At 31.0% G+C, this 21,272-nt stretch overlaps 1 protein-coding gene across 2 annotated transcripts; it reads left to right on the forward strand.

Moving 5' to 3' along the window:
• The first annotated feature begins 12,361 nt into the window (after positions 1–12,361).
• On the forward strand, positions 12,362–13,783 carry LOC149578591 (membrane protein PM19L-like). 2 transcript variants are annotated; one of them, XM_089802548.1, is made up of 4 exons: positions 12,362–12,499; positions 12,901–12,958; positions 13,428–13,473; positions 13,559–13,783. In XM_089802548.1, exons 1-4 carry the CDS (start codon positions 12,370–12,372, stop codon positions 13,652–13,654), a joined length of 330 nt encoding a protein of 109 aa, XP_089658674.1. In that variant the 5' UTR covers positions 12,362–12,369; the 3' UTR covers positions 13,655–13,783. The 2 variants fall into 2 exon arrangements, with proteins under 2 accessions (XP_089658674.1, XP_089658645.1); XM_089802519.1 differs by having other exon boundaries at positions 12,799–12,958; positions 13,559–13,730.
• The last annotated feature ends 7,489 nt before the right edge of the window (positions 13,784–21,272 follow it).

A 21,272-nucleotide genomic window follows, 5' to 3' on the forward strand; every position in this document is an offset into this window, starting at 1 on the left:
ATCAGCAAATTACATGTTGTGTAAATAAAATATAGTGAATCAACAAATAAGAATGTGGCATAGGTTGGAGTATGATCTGCATGCATGTTGGAAGATTGTTTTCACTCTTACAACATTGAAGAATCTCTTGGAAGGATGAAATGGATGAGAGATTAAATTTTGTGAGATAGTTATCTTATTCAGCAAGGAAACCCTCATTATAACAAGGGTTTGGACGTTTTTGTATCTCCTCAATAGTTAGGACTTCAAAAGTTAGAAGTTTGTAAGATATTGGTAAGATAAAACTATAAAAATGTTCATATTTTATTGTTATTTGAAAGTTTAATGAGTTTGGAGCTAGAAGGTATGTTTTAGGCCTATTTTTCTAGACTCAAACTCATAAGTTATATGCTTTATAGAATAGTTGGGAGTCTATATTTTTGGAATGTAGTCAAGCTTAGTATTGGGCATCTTAATCTCTCATTAGTTTTGGTAGTTATTTAGAGAGATTTTGATTTCCTACCTTAAAACCCCAAAGGTAGGGCTACAAGAAAGAGCCTCTTTAGGTTTGTTTGTGAGAATTGATGTTTTGAAGAACACTAAGGTTTATAGCACCTTATGAATGTTGAAACTACTTAAATAGAAATGAGTTAAGCCTTTTGAAAGCTTTTTGGGGTATGGTGTTGTGAAAGATCCCGAAGGATGTAAGGTAGTGGAGGTGTTAGGTATTGTGAGATATTGTGAGAGGTAATTGGATGAGTTTGTGAAGGGTTAGTTAGAGATAATTGGAATAGGTGAGGGTGGTATAAGGGATAGGCCAACCACCTGGTCTCTAGCCTTGGAAGAGTCTTGAGGGACTTATGGTAATATGTTTGGTAGGCTTGAAAGAAGCCTAGTGATTAGATTTTGGTAATAAGAATCTAGTATCACCACCTCCTTCTTGTATTAGTATCCAAATAGCTATTTTTTCTACCAGGTTCAGTGGAGAAAAATAAAGTTTTTATCTAGAAACCACAAAAAGGGCTACAAGGGTAATTAGGCCTATTGAGAGCAATTTTTCAAAATACATGTTAGGAGAGTAAACTAGTTGTGGAAACCTCATACTTTGGTGTTCTTTGAAGTGTTTAAGGTATTAGTTTGAAGCAAGAAGTTGATTAGGATCCATTTCTCAAATTTGCTCATTTTTCCCTTATTGCTTCCCAAGTCTTGAATAAGGAAAGTGATCAACTAGTTTTGTGAAGTTGGCTAGAAGTTTGTTCCATATTTTTAATAGAGACAGAAAGAGTCTTTGAAGGCACTTAGGAAGGTGGCAAAGGTAGTTTTCCTTAATAGTGTTCTTTTTGGGAATGCACTAGCTTTGGTGTGAGGACTCTCCATCATTTTGGATGAAAATTACATTAAAATGAAATACATGAAATGTACTTAAAACGTAAACAAGGAAAACAAGATATCTATTATGATAATTAAAGAACATATCATATATTATGATAACCAATAATTTCATAATTCTAATAATGTCATGCATCAAATATATTTCATACATCAAATATAAAATATCATATATATATCGAATGTATGTCAAATATGTCCACTAACATAAAATCCAAGATATATGTCTACTAATGCCTATACATGTGTTTCTATCAATATATCTTCTCCCTCCCATGAGGGAAAGGAAAAAAATCCCTAGTTCAATCTTTAGTCATTGCATGGAAGGAGGTGATGGTGATGGTGATGGTGATGGTGATGATGGGGACTTCCTCAGATGCTTGCTTGTCCTCTTGTCTAGGCTCCTCTCTAAGTAGAGTTGATACAAACAAAGCAAATATGAATCAATAATTATTATACATTGAAATAAAATATATGTAGACACAAAATTAATTATTTTCTTACCGCCATCAAATAGTCACTCTGTACATCTACCTCAAAGGCTTGTGAATGATAAGGAGTAATAAGGTTCTATAATAATTTAATCAATATAAACACTTGATCATACTTATAAATACCATTTGAAATTTCAATACTAAGTATTATAAATAAAAACTAAAACTATGAAAACTCTTCCATACCTCGGTCAATGGCTCTAAACTAGCTATCATAGTAGCAACTCCACGATCAATGGACTGGTGGAGATGAGGAGGAGTCTCAAATGTCAACAATTGTAAATCATATAATACAATTTACCTGTAACATGTAACATGAAACATGAAACAAATATAATCAAATGAATTAAATTAACATGAAACAAATGCACCTCTTCGAAGCTCATATCATGCCTAGGCTCAAAGTCCCTTGTGAATGTCGATTGTGCAATAGAGAATTAATGCACATAGATTAAAAAAAAATTGTAATCTTTCATATGATTATTTAATAAATATATATATTAATTTAAATGATTAAATTGATACATACCTGTTGAGTCATTGATAGGATGTAAAATGGGGCTAGGGAATCTATATTAGGGCCATCAACACCCTTGCCCTAAATTTTGATCAATGTCAAGACATGTTAATTAATTAGTCATTCATTGTACATATGAAATGTGATCAAATTAGTTTATTATAATTGTAATATACCTGTGTGTCAATGCGAAATGTGTCACTTAGGAACTCATTAGAAGGATCCACATGATGTGCACATGTGACCACGATGCAAAGAAGAATCCTCCTCAAGTAATGGACTAGTGCAATGAATGAGGGTCTGTGTTAAAACATTGACAGTCCCTAGAGTATTGGTCCCTACATGTTCCTTCACAATTGAAGGAATAATCACATGCTCACTGATCTGTAAACTAGGATTTACAAGTTTTATAACTTAATCCAAAATATAGATTTAAAATTCCCGATCCTTGTAGTAAATGCGTGGTTATATATCTTAAACCGTTGAAATTACAAGGAGATTTATGCATTAAACACTTAAAATTAAAAATGTGTTTAATAACATAAAACAAAGAACATAACTAAAAATGAAATGAGAGAATTAAGAAAGAGATGGAAGAGACACAAACAATTTGATACATAATTCGTCCGGGTAGGACTACGTCTCCGGGTCCACTTCTCAATCGGGGGACTGCTCTATTAGTTCTGCCAAGAATAATACTTTGTTACAGAATCCAAGCTTCAAATATTCACAGTCTATTCCATGCACTTGAAAGCACTATAAAATGCTTTTGTGCTTACAATTTCTCTCACAAGGAAAACTATTCCTTTACAAAAAAAAATCTCCCTGCAAAAATTCTCCAAGACTATTATTTTTCTTGCCACAAAATAATTCCCTTCCCAAGAATTTACAAAATTTCTCCCCAAGAATTTACACAAATTCTCTAATACTCCTTTTCATTGCAAGAGAGAAATAACCCCTTTTATACAAGCTTATTTGCCTATTGTGGTTAAAACCATAATATTTGACAAATCTCTCGTTTTTACACAAAAATCTCTCTGTTACAACAAGTTCTTACAAAATAATATAATTCCCAAGGAATGAATGATTTATAAGTAGATCATGAAATCCTTCTTGGATTTATCTACAACAATTATAAATCATTTTAATATTTGATTGGCTCCCTTAGAAATAGACTTAATATTTTAAGGATTTGTATCCTTAATTATAGCGGAGAATAAAGCTTGCTATTTTATAGGGGTTCATAATCCAACCCTTTAAACTAGGGATGGTAAACGACATTTTTTTTAAAAAAAGTTTGTGGCTAATTTCTTAGAAAATATAAACCCACAAAAATAGGGGCACTTGAACATAGGGAGCTCCTTTTTCTAAGGTAAAAGTAATTCTGCAATATCTTCCACATTTTATCTCAGATTTTGATGAAATAAACACCGTTGGAAAGCTCATAAAAAACTCTTCACAATGATACCAATATTGACCATTTTCCATGACTTTATTTTTTTTTACCTTCTTCTGAGCCCTCTGATTTGTCAATTTCACCAAACCTTTGACTGACCATAACTTCTGCATATGAGCTCCTTTTGACTCATTCCAAGTTATGTCGGGTCTATTTTTTTTGAGATCTTTAGAATGTTGTTGAATTTGAGAGATTTTGAGACTATGAAAATTTGAGTCTTGCTAGATCCACCTGGATCATTCCTCCCCACTGAGAAGCTTTTGGACCTCCAAAAGTCTATTTTTACATAGAATGAAAGTGAGGGCATGTTTGACTCACTTGTCCAGTATCACTTGTACAACTTGTAGGAAGTCTAAATATCCGACTCATCACAAACATAATTAAAAATGAGATAGTATCGTTGACACAGTTAACCATACATCCACCAAGATTCATTCTTGCATCCATCACCCACATAGTACCAACTAGTAGAAAAAGAAGCAACAACACTGAATAAACTGATGAAAAATGAAAAGTATCAACTCTTTGGATCGCTTGCATGGGAATTTCATTAGAAAATGAATCATTCAAACCCTCTTTTACCATCACTGGTTGAAGACTTGATTCTACTTGCATCTGATCCTCACTTGTTGTGGTAGACATGAGAGTTAGTCTACTGCTTGCATTTACAATCATTTTCAAATGCCTTGTATTTACAATTGATCCTTCATTCTTCATGTGATGAGCCTTTACAATGTATTCAATTCCATCCTTAAACATATGATACTTATTATGCTCCCTATAGAAGATAGCTTTTCTATCATATAGATATGGGCTACCCAACACAATCCCACATATGTCAAGTGGAACCACATCAAAGTTAACCTCATCTATGTATTTGGATGTAATTGCAAATCTTAACCTACATTGCTTAGTTATTCGCAATCTATTATCATTGCACACCCAACCTAAAGGATAAGGTCTCTTATGTGGCTTAATTTCCAATCCCAATTGTTTAACAACTTCCTCTAAAATTAAATTAACTTGGGATCCACTATCTATCAATGTGTCAATTTTAGTGTTCTTTGAAATCACCCTTATATGAAATAATTCACTTCTTTTACTACCTTGAGGAACATCATGACTTTTGGAAGAAGAACATGAAACATTAGTTGAATAATCAGCAAAAGCTTTACCTTTTAAACCTACAACTGATATCTTTGTTTCATCATCAGAATCTGATCCAAAATCCTGAACAACAGTTGTAGTCTTTTGCTTTCCTTTGTTATTATTCTTAAACCACTTTGGTTTTAACTCAAGATGCAGTTTCCAACACTTTGCATCCACATGCCCTTTCTTTTGACAATGTGAACAAGTAGGCTTTTCACCTTCCTATTTTTTCATTGTGGCTTCTTTCTTTCCCTTCTTGTTGCCTTCAGGAGGAACAAATTCCTTCTTTGAACTGAAACTTGTGTTTCCTCCACCTGCTTCAATATGGGTTTCTTGAACACACACTTCATCAAAGTTAGAAGGACTAAACATCAATATTGTATGTTTCAAATAAGAATGCATTCCACCTATATACTTTAACAATGTATCTTGCGTGTAAAGAGGAATTCCAAGAGTTAGTGCCTTCTTCCTAAAGACCTATGTATACTCTTGTACAAACTGCCCTTTACCTTGCTTGAGCTTTTGCCAATCCATAATTTCTTGTTGCATATGACCCAAAGGATAAAATTGTTTCTTCAAAGCAGAAGTAAATTCATACCAAGATGAAATGATTTTACCATGTGTAGCAAGATCATCCTGGATCTTCGTCTCCCACCAGACTAATGCAGTGCCTCCCATTCTAAGAGTAGCTAGTTGGATTTTGGAAGAATCATCCAAAATATTTTGAACCTTGTAGTACACTTCAATCTGTTTAAGCCAATTATCCAATTTTTCGGCATTCAATTCACCATTATATATAGGCAAATCAAACTTCACATCAAGCTTTAACAAGGGTGTCTTCACAGAATGTTTCTTTTTAGAAGAATTAGATAGAGAAGAAGAAGATGATGAAGAAGATGAAGAAGATGGGGATGGAGGTTCAGGAGGGCCACTACCACCTCCTACTCCTTTGCCTTTGTCATCTTTTGATGAAGATTTAGCTTTTTCCTTCTTCCTAGCCTTGTCTGCCTTTCTCAACTATCATTCATGCCTTTCTTGAAGAAGAATGTCCACCAAAGCCTTCAATTCCACAAAAGCTCTATGGAAGGCTTCTGCATCAAAATCAGGAAGATTTTTTTCAATTTCCATGATTCGTGGAAAAGATCTTCTTTTTCCAATCTCTGGGTTGAATTTTGCAAGTCCACCTTCTCCTTGCTTTAACCTCAACCTGGTTAACATTCACCACCTGCAATTTCTCTGCAAAAAGAGGCTCTAATACCAACTTGATCTGTAAACTAGGATTTACAAGTTTTATAACTTAATCCAAAATATAGATTTAAAATTCCCGATCCTTGTAGTAAATGCGTGGTTATATATCTTAAATCGTTGAAATTACAAGGAGATTTATGCATTAAACACTTAAAATTAAAAATGTGTCTAATAACATAAAACAAAGAACATAACTAAAAATGAAATGAGAGAAATAAGAAAGAGATGGAAGAGACACAAATAATTTGATACAGAATTCGTCCGGGTAGGACTACGTCTCCGGGTCCACTTCTCAATCGGGGGACTGCTCTATTAGTTCTACCAAGAATAATACTTTGTTACAGAATCCAAGCTTCAAATATTCACAGTCTATTCCATGCACTTGAAAGCACTATAAAATGCTTTTGTGCTTACAATTTCTCTCACAAGGAAAACTATTCCTTTACAAAAAAAAATCTCCCTGCAAAAATTCTCCAAGACTATTATTTTTCTTGCCACAAAATAATTCCCTTCCCAAGAATTTACAAAATTTCTCCCCAAGAATTTACACAAATTCTCTAATACTCCTTTTCATTGCAAGAGAGAAATAACCCCTTTTATACAAGCTTATTTTCCTATTGTGGTTAAAACCATAATATTTGACAAATCTCTCGTTTTTACACAAAAATCTCTCCGTTACAACAAGTTCTTACAAAATAATATAATTCCCAAGGAATGAATGATTTATAAGTAGATCATGAAATCCTTCTTGGATTTATCTACAACAATTATAAATCATTTTAATATTTGATTGGCTCCCTTAGAAATAGACTTAATATTTTAAGGATTTGTATCCTTAATTATAGCGGAGAATAAAGCTTGCTATTTTATAGGGGTTCATAATCCAACCCTTTAAACTAGGGATGGTAAACGACATTTTTTTAAAAAAAAGTTTGTGGCTAATTTCTTAGAAAATATAAACCCACAAAAATAGGGGCACTTGAACATAGGGAGCTCCTTTTTCTAAGGTAAAAGTAATTCTGCAATATCTTCCACATTTTATCTCAGATTTTGATGAAATAAACACCGTTGGAAAGCTCTTAAAAAACTCTTCACAATGATACCAATATTGACCATTTTCCATGACTTTATTTTTTTTTACCTTCTTCTGAGCCCTCTGATTTGTCAATTTCACCAAACCTTTGACTGACCATAACTTCTGCATATGAGCTCCTTTTGACTCATTCCAAGTTATTTCAGGTCTATTTTTTTTGAGATCTTTAGAATGATGTTGAATTTGAAAGATTTTGAGACTATGAAAATTTGAGTCTTGCTAGATCCACCTGGATCACTCACCCTATGGTTTGACAATAGGTGCCCTAACTACATTAGGCTCACGACATGCCCCTGGACTCTCAAATGACAACTCACCACCTCTACCCTGAGAATCTAACATATCAAAATAATTAGGATCTCCAGAAGGAAAAATTTACAATACAATTTTTTTAAGAAATACATTGGAACCTTGTGATTATTGCAAGGAGGGATATCAAAGTCCATCCACCATCTATCCCAAAATTTATTCCTAATATCATCATATATGCACCAATGGATGGGGAACCTTTTAGTTTTATGTTTAATAGTGTCTTGTTCTATAGGCTTTTTAAACAATGCACATATGCTACCTTTTGCTATGTCCTTTTTTCTTACATCTTTGTAAGATAATTTGTTTGCATAATATCTTCTTTATTCTTCTCTCTTAACTGCCAAATATCAAACTAACCACTAACATAACCTACATGGCTCATAATGGACTCAAGGGAGGATGCCAATTGTGCTCTCATAGGATTAGCTTTTCCACAAGATTTCATTTTTCCCTCTTTCTATATCATTGATTATATTGTCTTGTGTGTCAGGAGGAGGTCTTTCAATCAATGGAGGTTGCAAAATTTCTTGCTCTTCTTGTGGAGGGTTTTCATTTTGATTTTGTTGATCAGGCTGTGGATTTGGTGGTTGATTATTCACATTTCCTGATACAAAACCAATTGCATTTTAAATAATATACAAATTTGAAGTAAAACTGCAAAAATATACAAAACAATGCAAAAACATACAAAACAATGCAAAAAGAAGAGCATAAAACATACTTGATGATCCTGATCTTGATCTCGAGTTACGAGGAGCCATTTTGAGAAAGAGAATGAGAAAATTCTTCAAATTCCACAAATCGTGTGCATGCTAGTTAAGGGGAAAGAAGAAAGAAACAAGGGAAAATTGAATGGGTCACGGGTTTGCAGCCCATTTATAAAGTTCTTAAAAAGTGCACACACACTATAGTGCATACATACTTTTGGAAATTTAGAAATGTGAGTTGTGTGTCAACTTTTATGGTGCCACAACTTAGTGCATTCACCCTAATTAATTATTCTTATTCTTTGTATCAAATTTGTGATTTATTACATTGAACCAATACACTACTACTAGTATATTCAAAACTATATTATTAATTATACTTCTATTTTGTATCAAATTTGTGCTTTATTACTTTAGACCAATACACTCCTAATTGATATTTTAAAATTATGTTTACTTATTCTTTAATGTATATGAATAATCATAATAATACCATGTTTCCATCCACTGATTTTCAATGCAATATGGTCTTTACAATGATATTCTCTACACTTCATTATGCTAATTCACTTGGTATGTTATGAAAAAAATTATTGATTTCAAAATTATATCCCTCCAATTAAATATAGTTTTTTCTTTTTCTTTTATGCTAAGTCTTTAAAAAATAAAATTTGATTAATTTTTTCAGCTATGGTAGCTTCTGATAGAGAGTCAAGCATCATTGACATGAGCCTAACAACTTCTATAGGCTCAAGTCATTTTTTTGAGATAGAATTTGACAAATTCAAATGAATGATTAAAGAGTGTTGTACAAATATAGTCAAAGATCTTGAGAATGCAGCTTTGACTATTGATGATGTATAAGAAGTTGAGATAATTGAGATTGAAGATCATTATGGAATTATTCATAACACATCTACAAAAGTAGACATTTCCATCCATGATGAAAGAAATCTACAATGATCATTTAACAAACAAAAGTTGCAATTTACAATTTTGTTCTATGATGAATATGTGATGTACTTACATCATTATGAAGTAATTCTCTCCATGTAATGAACTCATATCTTCAAGTTTTGAATTATTACTTCATCTAAATAATTTTATTGGGAGATATACTTCTCCTTTGATCTATGTATGAGAATAATAATATCCAATTTTGTAATAAATTTTACCTTTCTTCAAACATTTGCAACATGCAAACTTGTACATTGTGTTTCTAATATTAAACCCTTTAAATGACACATATCGCTAATAAATTGGACATTAAATTGATGTGATCATTTTAACAGTAAACCTATTATAAAGCATAAGATTCGTTTTATGATCTTTTTATGTGTAACCATTACCTCAATAGCATCGAGTAACCCTACATGTTATACAAATTCATGCTAAGTGTAGTTTTGACTAAGAAATACTCTAATGATAAACATAACTAACAAAATTTATAATATAACTTAAGGAACATTGCAATACTTAATTTTCATGGTATTATGCTAAGAGACATGTGTAAGGGGAACAAGATGTTAGCATAATTGTACCTACAAAACTATCACTAATCCTAATCTTACATTGGTACCCTATCGATAAACCTAATGTACATTGGTAAACCTAACCATATTCCTAATGTTAAGTCTAACTCTTACCCTATTTCAAATTAGCCCCCCTTTCACAAAAACTTAGTCTAACTATAATCCTAACCTTAAGTTAAACTATAACCCCAATTCTAACCTTATACTCTTTCAATAAACCTAAGTCTAGTTAACTATAGCCCCAACCATATTCGTAATGATAAGTCTAACTTTGACCCTAATTATAACTAGCCATTATTTTGCTAAACCTAAGCCTAATTGTAAGCTTAACCATATTCACTAAACCTAAGTCTAACTATAACCCTAACCATATTCATAATGCTAAGTCTAACTCTAACCCTATTTCAAATTAGGCACCCTTCTGGTAAACCTAAGTTTGACTTTAACCCTAATCGTACTTGTAATGCTAACTCTAACTCTAACTCTAATTCTAACCATACATTATTTTGATAAACCTAAATCTACCTATATTCCTAACCATATTCATAATGATAGGTCTAACTCTAACCCTAATTCTAACTAGCTATCCTTTTGCTAAACCTAAGTCTAACTGTAAACCTAACCATATTTGTAATGCTAAGTTTAACTATAACCCTAATTGTAAGCAGACACTCCTTCACTAAACTATTCTAACTATAGCCCTTAACATATTCCTAATGCTAACTCTTACTCTAACCATATTTCAAATTAGGCACCCTTTTGGTAAACCTAAGTCTAACTGTAACCCTAATCATATTTGTAATGCTAACTCTAACTCTAACCCTAATTCTAGCTATACACCATTCTGATAAAACTAAGTCTAACTATAGCCCTAACCATATTTGTAATGATAAGTCTAACTCTAACCCTAATTCTTATCAACCACCCTTCTTCTAAACCTAAGTCTAACGGTAACCCGAATTATATTTGTAATGCTAAGTCGAACTATACCCCTAATTGTAATCAAATACTCTTTGGCTAAACCTAAGTCTAGCTATAACCCTAACCATATTCCTAATGTTAACTCTAACTCTAACCATATTTCAAATTAGGGACCCTTTTGCTAAACCTAAGTCTAATTGTAATCCTAACTATACTTGTAATATTGTAAGTCTAACTCTAACTGTAATCCTAATGATACACTCTTTCGATAACCTGAATCTAACTATAGCCCTAACCATATTTGTAATGTTAAGTATAACTATATTCCTTATTCTAACTAAGAACTCTTTCACTAAAACTAAATGTAATTGTGACCCTAACCATACTTGTAGTGCTAAGTCTAACTCTAACCCTAATTCTAACCATTACTCTTTTGATAAACCTAAGTATAACTATAGCCCTAACCATATTCATAATGATAAGTCTAACTCTAACCCTTTTAACTAGTCACCCTTTTGCTAAACCTAGGTCTAACTACAACCCTAACCATATTCGTAATGCTAAATCTAACTCTAACCCTATTTCTAACCAGTTGACCTTTTGCATAAAGTATATAAATCTAACTATAACACTAACTATATCCATTATGTTAAGTCTAAATCTAACCCTAATTCTAACCATCCACCCTTTCGAAAGACCTAAGTCTAACTATAACCCTTATTCTATCCATAAACTTGTTCCTAACTCTAAGCATACAACATATAGATTAATGGTTGTACATAATTCACACTTAAATAAATTACTAACATTATACTAAATTGAAGATAATCAATTTCATGTATTCAGATTAGGCAAGTAAAGAACTACATATAGGATATTATTTAAAAGAGAAGCGAATGAATAATTTCATACTAATTTTATAATTTAAATAAAATCAATAATTGCAATCCGAACCCTGAGGCTAATTACAAGCATATCCACAACACAATTAAACAAATTAGAAAATTCAAAAAGTAGAAATGTATATCATTCTTATCAATGTGCCTAGTTAAATACAAATCTTAGATAAAATATAAATGTATTATATATATATATATATAAATAAAAGATTGGTCAACCATTGCACCCAAAATGTCGGAAGCGGCTATCCTCCATCCAAATTGTAAAGTTGACCAATTTAAAAAGAAAAATCTAAAATACTATAGATTTTTCTGAAAATTTCAGGATTTGATCTTCTAAATAGTTTGTAGTTGAAAGCAACAAAAAATTTAGAGAAAAATCACTATGTTTTCGTGAATATAGGAAAAAAATGTTTGACTTTATTTGTCACCGTTCATGCATTGTATTTCAATTAAAATCATAAATGGCACATATTCGAAACTTCACTGTAAGGGTACATGTAAATCGTCCAGGCAAGGGATGCTAGTAATTCACATTCGCACAAATGAAGGCACTGATACTGATACTTTACAGAGGAAATACGAAATGAAATCGAGATACTTTTCCATAACAAAGAAGAAATGCATATAAAAACTGTGCTGTTCCTTGTTAGGTACCACAGTGATTGCCAATATGGCCGCATCCTTCTCTCAGCGAAAAATTGTGGGGACTATTCTGCTTTTGAACTTTTGCATGTCTATAATCGTCTCTGCAACTGCTGGGTGGGCACTTAACAAGACAATCCACGATGAAATCATCACAGGTAATACTTTCTCTCACATTATAATCTATCTTCTAATTTCTTTTAGTCTAATTTATTGATCTATATTTTGTCAATACAAGTAGTTCTTAAGAACGCATCCTCTATTCTTATGTTTAGAATTCATAGATCCAAAAGTGAATTATAATCTACATTTTAAATGGTAAAGATCTATTTCATTAGAATAATAATTTCGTTCTATTAGCTTAAACAACACATTAATAATAACTATTTTTTAGATTAAAAGTAGAATTTAAAAACTTCACTTCTAAATCTATACTGATTAATCTATTTTTCAATAGAAAATGTCACAACTGTAGTGTTTATAATCTTGGCGTTGATATCTGGAGTAGTGGGAGCTGCTTCCTGCCTTTCTGGCCTTCACCACTTGTATTTTTGTACAGAAAATGGCTTGCTACCTTCTGCTCTCACAGCCTGGGGCCTCACTCTACTTGCTATGGGGTTAGTTATTCCCTCTTCTCTTATTTTTATCATATTTTGTTTAGTATTTTTAGATTTGATTGTGAAAATAATCTTTTACATGTTTTAGAAGGCAGCTGTGATCTATCATTTACTTTTATTTTCTTTATATTTTCTACCATTCTGATGATAGATCACAAAATGCAGTCTTAAATATTAATAACAATATATATTAAATTTTGTTAATCTGTTAAATTTTGTTAGTTTTAAGAACATGAACTCTAGTACTTTTATTTTATTTCTTTTTTTGATTTTAAAACATTAAGAGATGTTTGGTTTTCTACTGATTTCTTGCTCGTAGTTACACCACTGTTGTTTTGGACCAGCCTCCTAATTTTGATTGCTTTTATATCAAAAACCATATATGAATTACAATAGATTACAAAAAAAAAAAATTACTCACTTCGATTTGTGAATGGAATGACTGATACCGTGTGTCCATTTAATGCAGCTTGGCTTGCAAAGAAATCAATTTGCAGGGCAGAAACTCATGTTTGGTAAACCCTTCATTCTATCTCTTATGATGAGAATTTTCATGTGTATCAAATGATTCGCTCATTCTCTATTTCAATGTTTGTGCAGAATATGGTGGAATCATTTGTATTTATAGTGACTTCATATAAACTATTGCATTATAAAAATAATTTACATGATATCCCAATAATTGTGGGAAATTAATATAATTTGTCCTCTGATCTCTTAAACACCAAAGTCTGTTGGACATAGGATTCGTTTTTGATATACCATTAAATTATACTCTAGCCTAATCTTCGAGAGATTCTGACAAAATTACACCAGCTTCTATTATTTTGATATCTTTAAAAGTTGTGGATATACTGAACAATTTTATTTTTTTTAAACTTGGCAATTTATATACCAAAACTGTATATAATGATTTATGATTTGATTGCCCTTATTTGCTTTAAAGATTGCGCTATCTCATGTTTGGATCTCTGAATTGTTTTTTTATTAAAGATAAATTGGTTTTTCTTGGACCAGAAATGTAATCCAAAATAATAGAGCATGAAAAATTGATTGTTGAATATTTGGATTGTTAATACAGGAGGTTTCAAAGATTGATTTTACTATTATATCCATTTATTAATGAAATAATGCATATAAGCAATGAGAATGGATTTCATTTCTTATATTAATTTTCTACTCTAGTCTTATCAAAATTATTTCTTTTTAATTTTATTCTTTTTTAATCATGGAATTAGATAAGGTTGATAATAATAGAAATCATATAAGGTTGTTTATAGACATAAACTATTAGAGGGTATGGATCAAGGGTAATTGAAACAAGTGTCACTTAGTGGCCAAGTACTTGCCTTAAGTTATGTTGCTATGTATATTTATTTATAATACATATTATTATTGATATAAAAAAAATGCATACTACTATAAAGCTTTACTTAGATATAATAATACATTTTTAACGTTTAATATATTGTCCTTGGAATATGATTTAATAGACTAAATATATATTTTTTCATATATTTTTGTGATTTTACATAAAGATAAATATTCATATCATTAGATATTAACTCACACATATCTTTAAATCAATTGTTTTATTAGAATATGATGAATATTCTTATACTACACTACTTCCTTGATATGAAATGTTAATATAAAATTCCAATTAACTAATTTAATTGTAATATATTTTTAATTTATTTATAATTAACTAATTTAATTAAAATATATTTTCAATTTATTTATAATCACTCTAGAAACATAAGAAATATTAAATATTAAATATATTATTATGATGTTTAATTTTACTAATTGTTTATATGAATTTTCTAAATATTTAAAAATCTATGTAATACAGGATCAAACCATTAATTATAGTATTATAATGTAGAGCTTCAGTGATCATCTATTTTCAAAAGAATTATAAAAACCTACGTGCCAAACAACCAAACATTAGCAATAAGAGGAACTAATTTAAATAATTTATAAAGAAAACATATCTTATGATCACAAATCTCCATATAAGAGTCCAAATCATTCATCCAATCAAAATAAAATTATATATATATATATATATATATGAGTTAAAAAGTTGGCACGTAGTTTTTAAAAATATAATAATTATTAAAAAAATAAAATTAAATAAATTTCAATTAGTGAAGAGAGTTTGTTTAATAACTAGTTAATATGAGTATTCCAAAAAGTGTCACAATAGTACTTAGCCTATTGACAAGTGCTAATAAAATGATTCAATTTTTTAAGGGAAATCAATTAATTACCATATTATAGTATTCAATAATGGATAGAAGAAGCTTAGAATATTCTAAATTTCTTTAATGAATATAAAATATTTCATATGTATTGAGAGGACTAATATTCCTTGGCATATATTTTGCTAATGTGGTGTCTGAAGTAAAAGTAAACTAAAGTGGCAAAGGCTCAATACCCTTCCTAATCGTGTCTTGGAAATGATTGATTATGATAGAAGACTTGCATAGGGTCCCTATTGTCACTTTAGATGATGATGGTTATTAATTTTAGAACATACTGTCCAAGTTCTCTTTGCATGTTTTTGGGGTTTTTCTGGATCTTCTTTCATTTGCATTCAAAGTTTAGTCTTGTGTAATACTACCATATTCAACCAGAAAGAGACCACCATTACAATTAGAAATATAGGAAGAGACATAAATAGCCTTGAACATCTAAATTGTTATGAGGTAAAGAAATATCCTTCCATGTGGAGAATTATTCCTAAGGGTATGGTTACTCCATTTCTTGAATGTCTCCATTGATATGATCCCAACATTACAATAAAATTCACAAAGAACTAGAAGAATGAAAAAAATTACATGTTGGACAAAAGTGAGATGTGAAAGTGGAATCCATTGCCTCTATGACTAGGATTTCTACAGAAGGGAAAGAAACTATATATTGTGGTTGAGAATTTTGTCAAGTATGGTGAAGGGGAGACCCTTATCAAGAACAAAAAGAGTGGTTGCATACTATCAATAAACTTTGGGTTATGTTGATAAAGTTAATCATTTAATACATTTCCCCTAATAGTATATTCATGATTTTTTATAGCCATCACTTTATTTTTCTCAATTGTTTCCACTACAAAATGTGTATCTCTTTTTCTATTTTATCTTCTCTCTTCCTTGGTGACTAGCATTAAGGATTGTGGTGAGAACCCTAGAAATTTAGTATCATATGAAGGTTTGATATTATTGATAAAAAATAATTGAAAATCTAAGCCTCCCTCTCCAAATTAAATTTTAGGTATTTCAAGCTACTTCTAGGGACAATAAGGAGGATATGAATCGAAATATTTTAGATAGTCTTTATTTCAAAAGTGATGTTGGGAGTGATTCATCTAAGAGTAAATTTATAAATTTATTTCACACTTTTTTGAAAATGGGCAACTATTTTTTAAAGATTTAAAAAATAAGTGCTCATTTTCAAAAAATAAAATAAAATTATTTTGGGTGCATTTAAAATGCATTTTTAAATGCCAATTTACTTTTTTTAAATGGGTGCCCATTTTTAAAATTTTAAATAACAAGCACACATTTCTTAAAACATAATTCAAGATTTTTTCTCCCACCTTAGTTTTTGGTTTAGGTTAGTCTTGGTGGGACCAAGCCTATACCTTAACCTCTCAAGATATGGCTAAGGCATTAAACTAGAAAATTGGGTCTTTTCATAATTTTTAGAGGGTTTTTCCAATAAAATTTTTTTACGAAATGAAAACACATTAGATTTCTCATTCTCTTGATTATAGAATGTAAATTTTATAGTGTTATGATTTGTTTTTCTATATTTGTATTATTTTTTAGTCAAAGGTGGTACCTAAATGTAAAATAGTGAGGTTCACTAAACATTTAATAACTTTTTAAATTTATTATTTTTCTTAAATTAATTAATATGTCATCAATCTTCATAAAATTCTTTTAAAGTTGATAAAATAAATTTTGGAAAAGGTAAAATTTTGATCAAAATATGGTGTTTGTACACGATAAGCTTTAAAAGTGGCTTAATAGCCAATTAAAAATTAATTATATTAAAAAATTAAGGAAAAATATTCTCATAAATCTTTGGCATGTTAGGTAACTTCTCATTAATTTTTTTACACAAATTCATTAATTTGTGTCAAATTATGGTGTCCATACACGACTGTGGTATGGTCTTGAAGAAAACATTTTGAAAAAGTGGTTTTTAAAGATGCATACCAAACATACTTTCTATCATATGGGTATACAGATAAATTACATATTCAAAAAGTAGACTCCAACCATTGTAATCTATATTATTGAAGTTTTAGATTATATTTAATCCCTAAGTGCTTCAAATTTTGACATCAATTGACAAGAAATTCTAAAAGTAAGAAAAACACTTCCACATTTTGACCAAAAGTGAGACCCAAGTTCTTGCACTTACACTTTTCTTGATAGGATTTACTATTTTTTTTTTTTGAAGTAGTATCTTCTCAAACATTTTTTATATTATTAAGAAGCCAAAATGGGGGCTGACCTAGAACATACAAACAAGGATGAATATTAGCTAGAAGTCATTACCAAACGATTAACAAACCTAACATCTTTGGGCATGAAACAAGTCTAGTGGTTAGAAATTAAAAAAATCCCCATGGGCCAAGTAGTAACTAGTAAGCATAAACAAAAAGGAAAAGAATGAAACTAATAGCTAACACTCCTTCTAGTTTCATGAGTTTTCCAATAATAGTTGTAACCAATTATTTACCAAAAGGCCATATAGTGAATGGCTTGTCTCCATTTCCTTGGCATCATTACTCTCTTGTTTCCTAACCTGTGGAAGATGAAGGGTAGTTGTTGCCAAATGCATCACACGAACAAAAAATTTAGCCACCTTATTGAACTTATCTTCCAAGTCCTCATTTTTCTTTATCAAACTAGTGATGGAATCCTCTAACATGGTAATATCTAGATTGACCAAAGGTTTTTTTTAAGTAGTATTGTTTCCCTATAGTATTTCCCTCCTTATTATCACCCCACCGTATTCTCCTCCTAGTTATCATCCCCCATCAGTTTATTTCCCTGAGCCTCCATATTCTTCTCCACCCCTTGGTTTTTCCCTTCCATATTAAGGATCCTATCAGGGTAGGTAATCATCCCCTTCTCACCAGTATCACCTCCTTTCATAGAATCTGGCATATTTGTCTCATTTTTAAAGTATTAGGCAAACAAAAAGGTAAAGTACTACCCTAAAACCCACCAATTTCTCTTCATTCTTATGTTCACTATATGTCTCTTCCTCATCATGTTCTCCAAATTTTCTCCTAGTGGCTTTAATTTTGCATCTAAGGCCACCCTTCTTCCCAATGTTCTCTATGGAATTAGAACTAATAGGTTTTCATTTACTAGGAGTGGTTGAGAGGTTTTTCTTTCTCATCCTCTTGTTAGACCTAATAGTACCCATTTTTCTCACACCTTTAGTAATTTCTACATCTAAAATCTCAATTCTCTCCATTTTAACTTTTCTAGCAATAGAGGGGGATCCTTACTAATTGGGGTTTAGCCAAAAAGGGATAAGTTTGGGGAACATTAGTGATTTTGAGAGGGGAAGGGGTAAGAACAGGAATCTAAGGGTGAATACCTTTATAAAAATTAAATAGGAAAAACATGAAGGCTTGGTGGTAAGCAATGAAACTTTTACCCTCTTCTTTATTCTTGTGTACGTTCCAAACACAATCTTATATGGAATGCAATAATAGGTAAGGAAAAGAGATACATTCCCTATTCCTAAAATGGTTGAGAATAGGAAAATGTTAATAAAAAATCACCATGGGAATTCACCTCATAATCATATAAAAAACTATATCCTAAGGTTCTAGAAGCTTCTCATGAGCAAAATTGTTGCAAAAATGAACAAGAGCCTCGTTAGATCAAAAAACATTCTTAAGCTTGTCTTGTTTTCCATCCTCTACTACTTTCTCCACCTTTTTCCCTCTAAAGGAAGACCACTAGCATTCACTACTAATTCCTCAATAATTTCAAATGAAAATCCATTAATATTCACCCAATAATTCTTCCAGGAGTCAAAAAATGTTAGTAGACCTTCTCATCATAGCCTTCAATGCACTCCATAAATAGAATGGTCCCTCCTCCCCTCAAGTAAGTCCACACATCCTTATCATCCATATCTTCTATCATATTTATTTCCATACTACCAGCAAGCTTAAGAAATTGTTAGAAATGTTTACAATAATGGGGGGGAGTGAATCAGTTACTCAAGGTCCATAAGTACCATTTGAATAATTAAAGTTAAAACACTCACTATTTTTCTTATCTTGTTGTTTCTCAATCTCTATTATAATGATAAACATAATATAATTTGGTGAATATAAACTTTATCAATTGTAAAACATGTCACATTTTTTTTCTCTTTCAAAATGAACTCTATTAGGAGTCAACCCTATTAAATGTGACTTGGTAAGGGGATTTAATCACTATGTTAGGAGTGGCCTTATCAAAGGAGTTGGATCATTCCATTTAGAATGTCACCTTGTTAAAGGATTTAAATATATTGTTAAGTCCTTCAAATGACTATTGGATCAACCTCTGTAAAAGGAATTCCAATACAAACTATTTACAATTATTAGAAAGAAAATAGTAGGGTTTTGATTTATATGATTACAACTCATTTTGCAAGTTTAGATCACTATTCAGTTCATGTATTGATTCACTGAGAATCTCTCCATTGTCATCTATGTTCTTGATTCTCTTGGAAACCCTTCAAGTAATCAATCATCTCCTTCCAACAAACTTAAGCCATCTACTCAAAGTCACTTATCAATATCAACATCATCTATGCAAGCAATCTCCTTTAGCTTCACATTGACTCTCACACACTTGTGCATCTTTGATCTACCTTCTTTTGTGTGTGACTCACTCTCTCTCTCTCTCTCTCTCTCTCTCTTTCTCTCTCTCTCTCTCATTTGGCTATATACCTCTTTAAATAGGTAATCCTTTGCTTTTATTTTTCAACAATCATCATAGATCTTAGTGTTTACAATCAGGTTCAATATGATTCATTGTATTTGTCCACCTTCTTGATCATCTTGTACACACTTCTCTAGAATATGTCTATTGGGTCTTTACCTAATCCTCACCTTGAATTTAATGATCCAACTCATCAACATTATCTTGAATATGGTTTAAATCTCCCAAGAAATCAACTAAGTCAGCTAGGAGTTACAATTTCTTCAAATTCATTCTCAACATTGTTACTCGTTAATGACTAATTTTTGATACTCGAACATCATTGAATTACTTGGTCACTGTAAATCTAGCTCATCATCAACTATCTTGCACGATAGTTATTAATGCTCGGTCAACACTAGATTTACTCTACACTTATTGTGGCTCAATTAACACTAGCATCACTCAACATTCCTTAACCTTTTACTCTTTTTTTCAGCTTAACTTAACTTTATTGATATAAACAATCACTTTGTCTTATCAAAACCTAACTAATCAAATTCCCATTATATCTTTCTTTTCATTACTCAACCTTTCCACTAGGTTTTATTGTTATGAGTAATTTCTCAAATCCTCTTCATCAATCAAATAAATATGACATTTAGATTAGGTAGCAATATCTCTTATTAATAGATTTGAGATCAATAACAAAAAAACAATTATTCCAATTGTAAGTTTCCAATAATCTCCTTTTTGGCATTGATGGCAACATCTTAATATTAGCGATAGCTCAATATCTCAATGTATCTAACTTTTTTAACATAGAATCCAAAATATTTTACTATCATGAGTGATCAATATTTTGACTCTTTTTTTTTGAAATAATAGATCTCCATCTTGGATACATCTCTCCTTCTATTTATATTCTCTCTTGTTCATATTCTTCTTCTCTAACTTTTGCATATCTTTCCTCTTTACATATTTCTTTGTATATTCTCCCTCTCATATTTCAATGTTTCTTTATATATTCTCCCTCTTTGTATATCTCTCCTTATTTGACAACAATGCCAAAGACCCTTAAAGCTTTCTTAGCTTCAATCTCTTCATACATCTAAATTATGTAGATTTTGCATGTTTGGTTGATTTTTGTCATTTGTTTATGACTAGTCTATTATGTTGTACTTGACTATCTACCTTAGGCATTTTCCAAAGTATAGTAGTGTTGCATTAATGTGTAAGCTGATTATCACATTTAATGCAATGTTTCTTGTCTCCTTAAGTAGCTTTGTTTAGGAAAACCAACCCTAATTTATGTCTAAGATAGTCATGAGCATCTTTTGGTAAGACTTTAGTGAATATGT

This window comes from Cupressus sempervirens, chromosome 1 (genome assembly GCF_028749045.1).
Source record: "Cupressus sempervirens isolate cs-2001-9-10 chromosome 1, ASM2874904v1, whole genome shotgun sequence".
NCBI classification, from domain to species: domain Eukaryota; kingdom Viridiplantae; phylum Streptophyta; class Pinopsida; order Cupressales; family Cupressaceae; genus Cupressus; species Cupressus sempervirens.

Bases quoted from the DNA above. Each gene is read 5' to 3' on its own strand.
- LOC149578591 (XM_089802519.1), top strand. From the start codon at position 12,370: ATGGCCGCATCCTTCTCTCAGCGAAAAATTGTGGGGACTATTCTGCTT. The intron at 12,500-12,798 runs GTAATACTTTCT...ATTTTTCAATAG, and splicing joins CCACGATGAAATCATCACAG to AAAATGTCACAACTGTAGTG. The intron at 13,474-13,558 runs GTAAACCCTTCA...ATGTTTGTGCAG, and splicing joins AGGGCAGAAACTCATGTTTG to AATATGGTGGAATCATTTGT.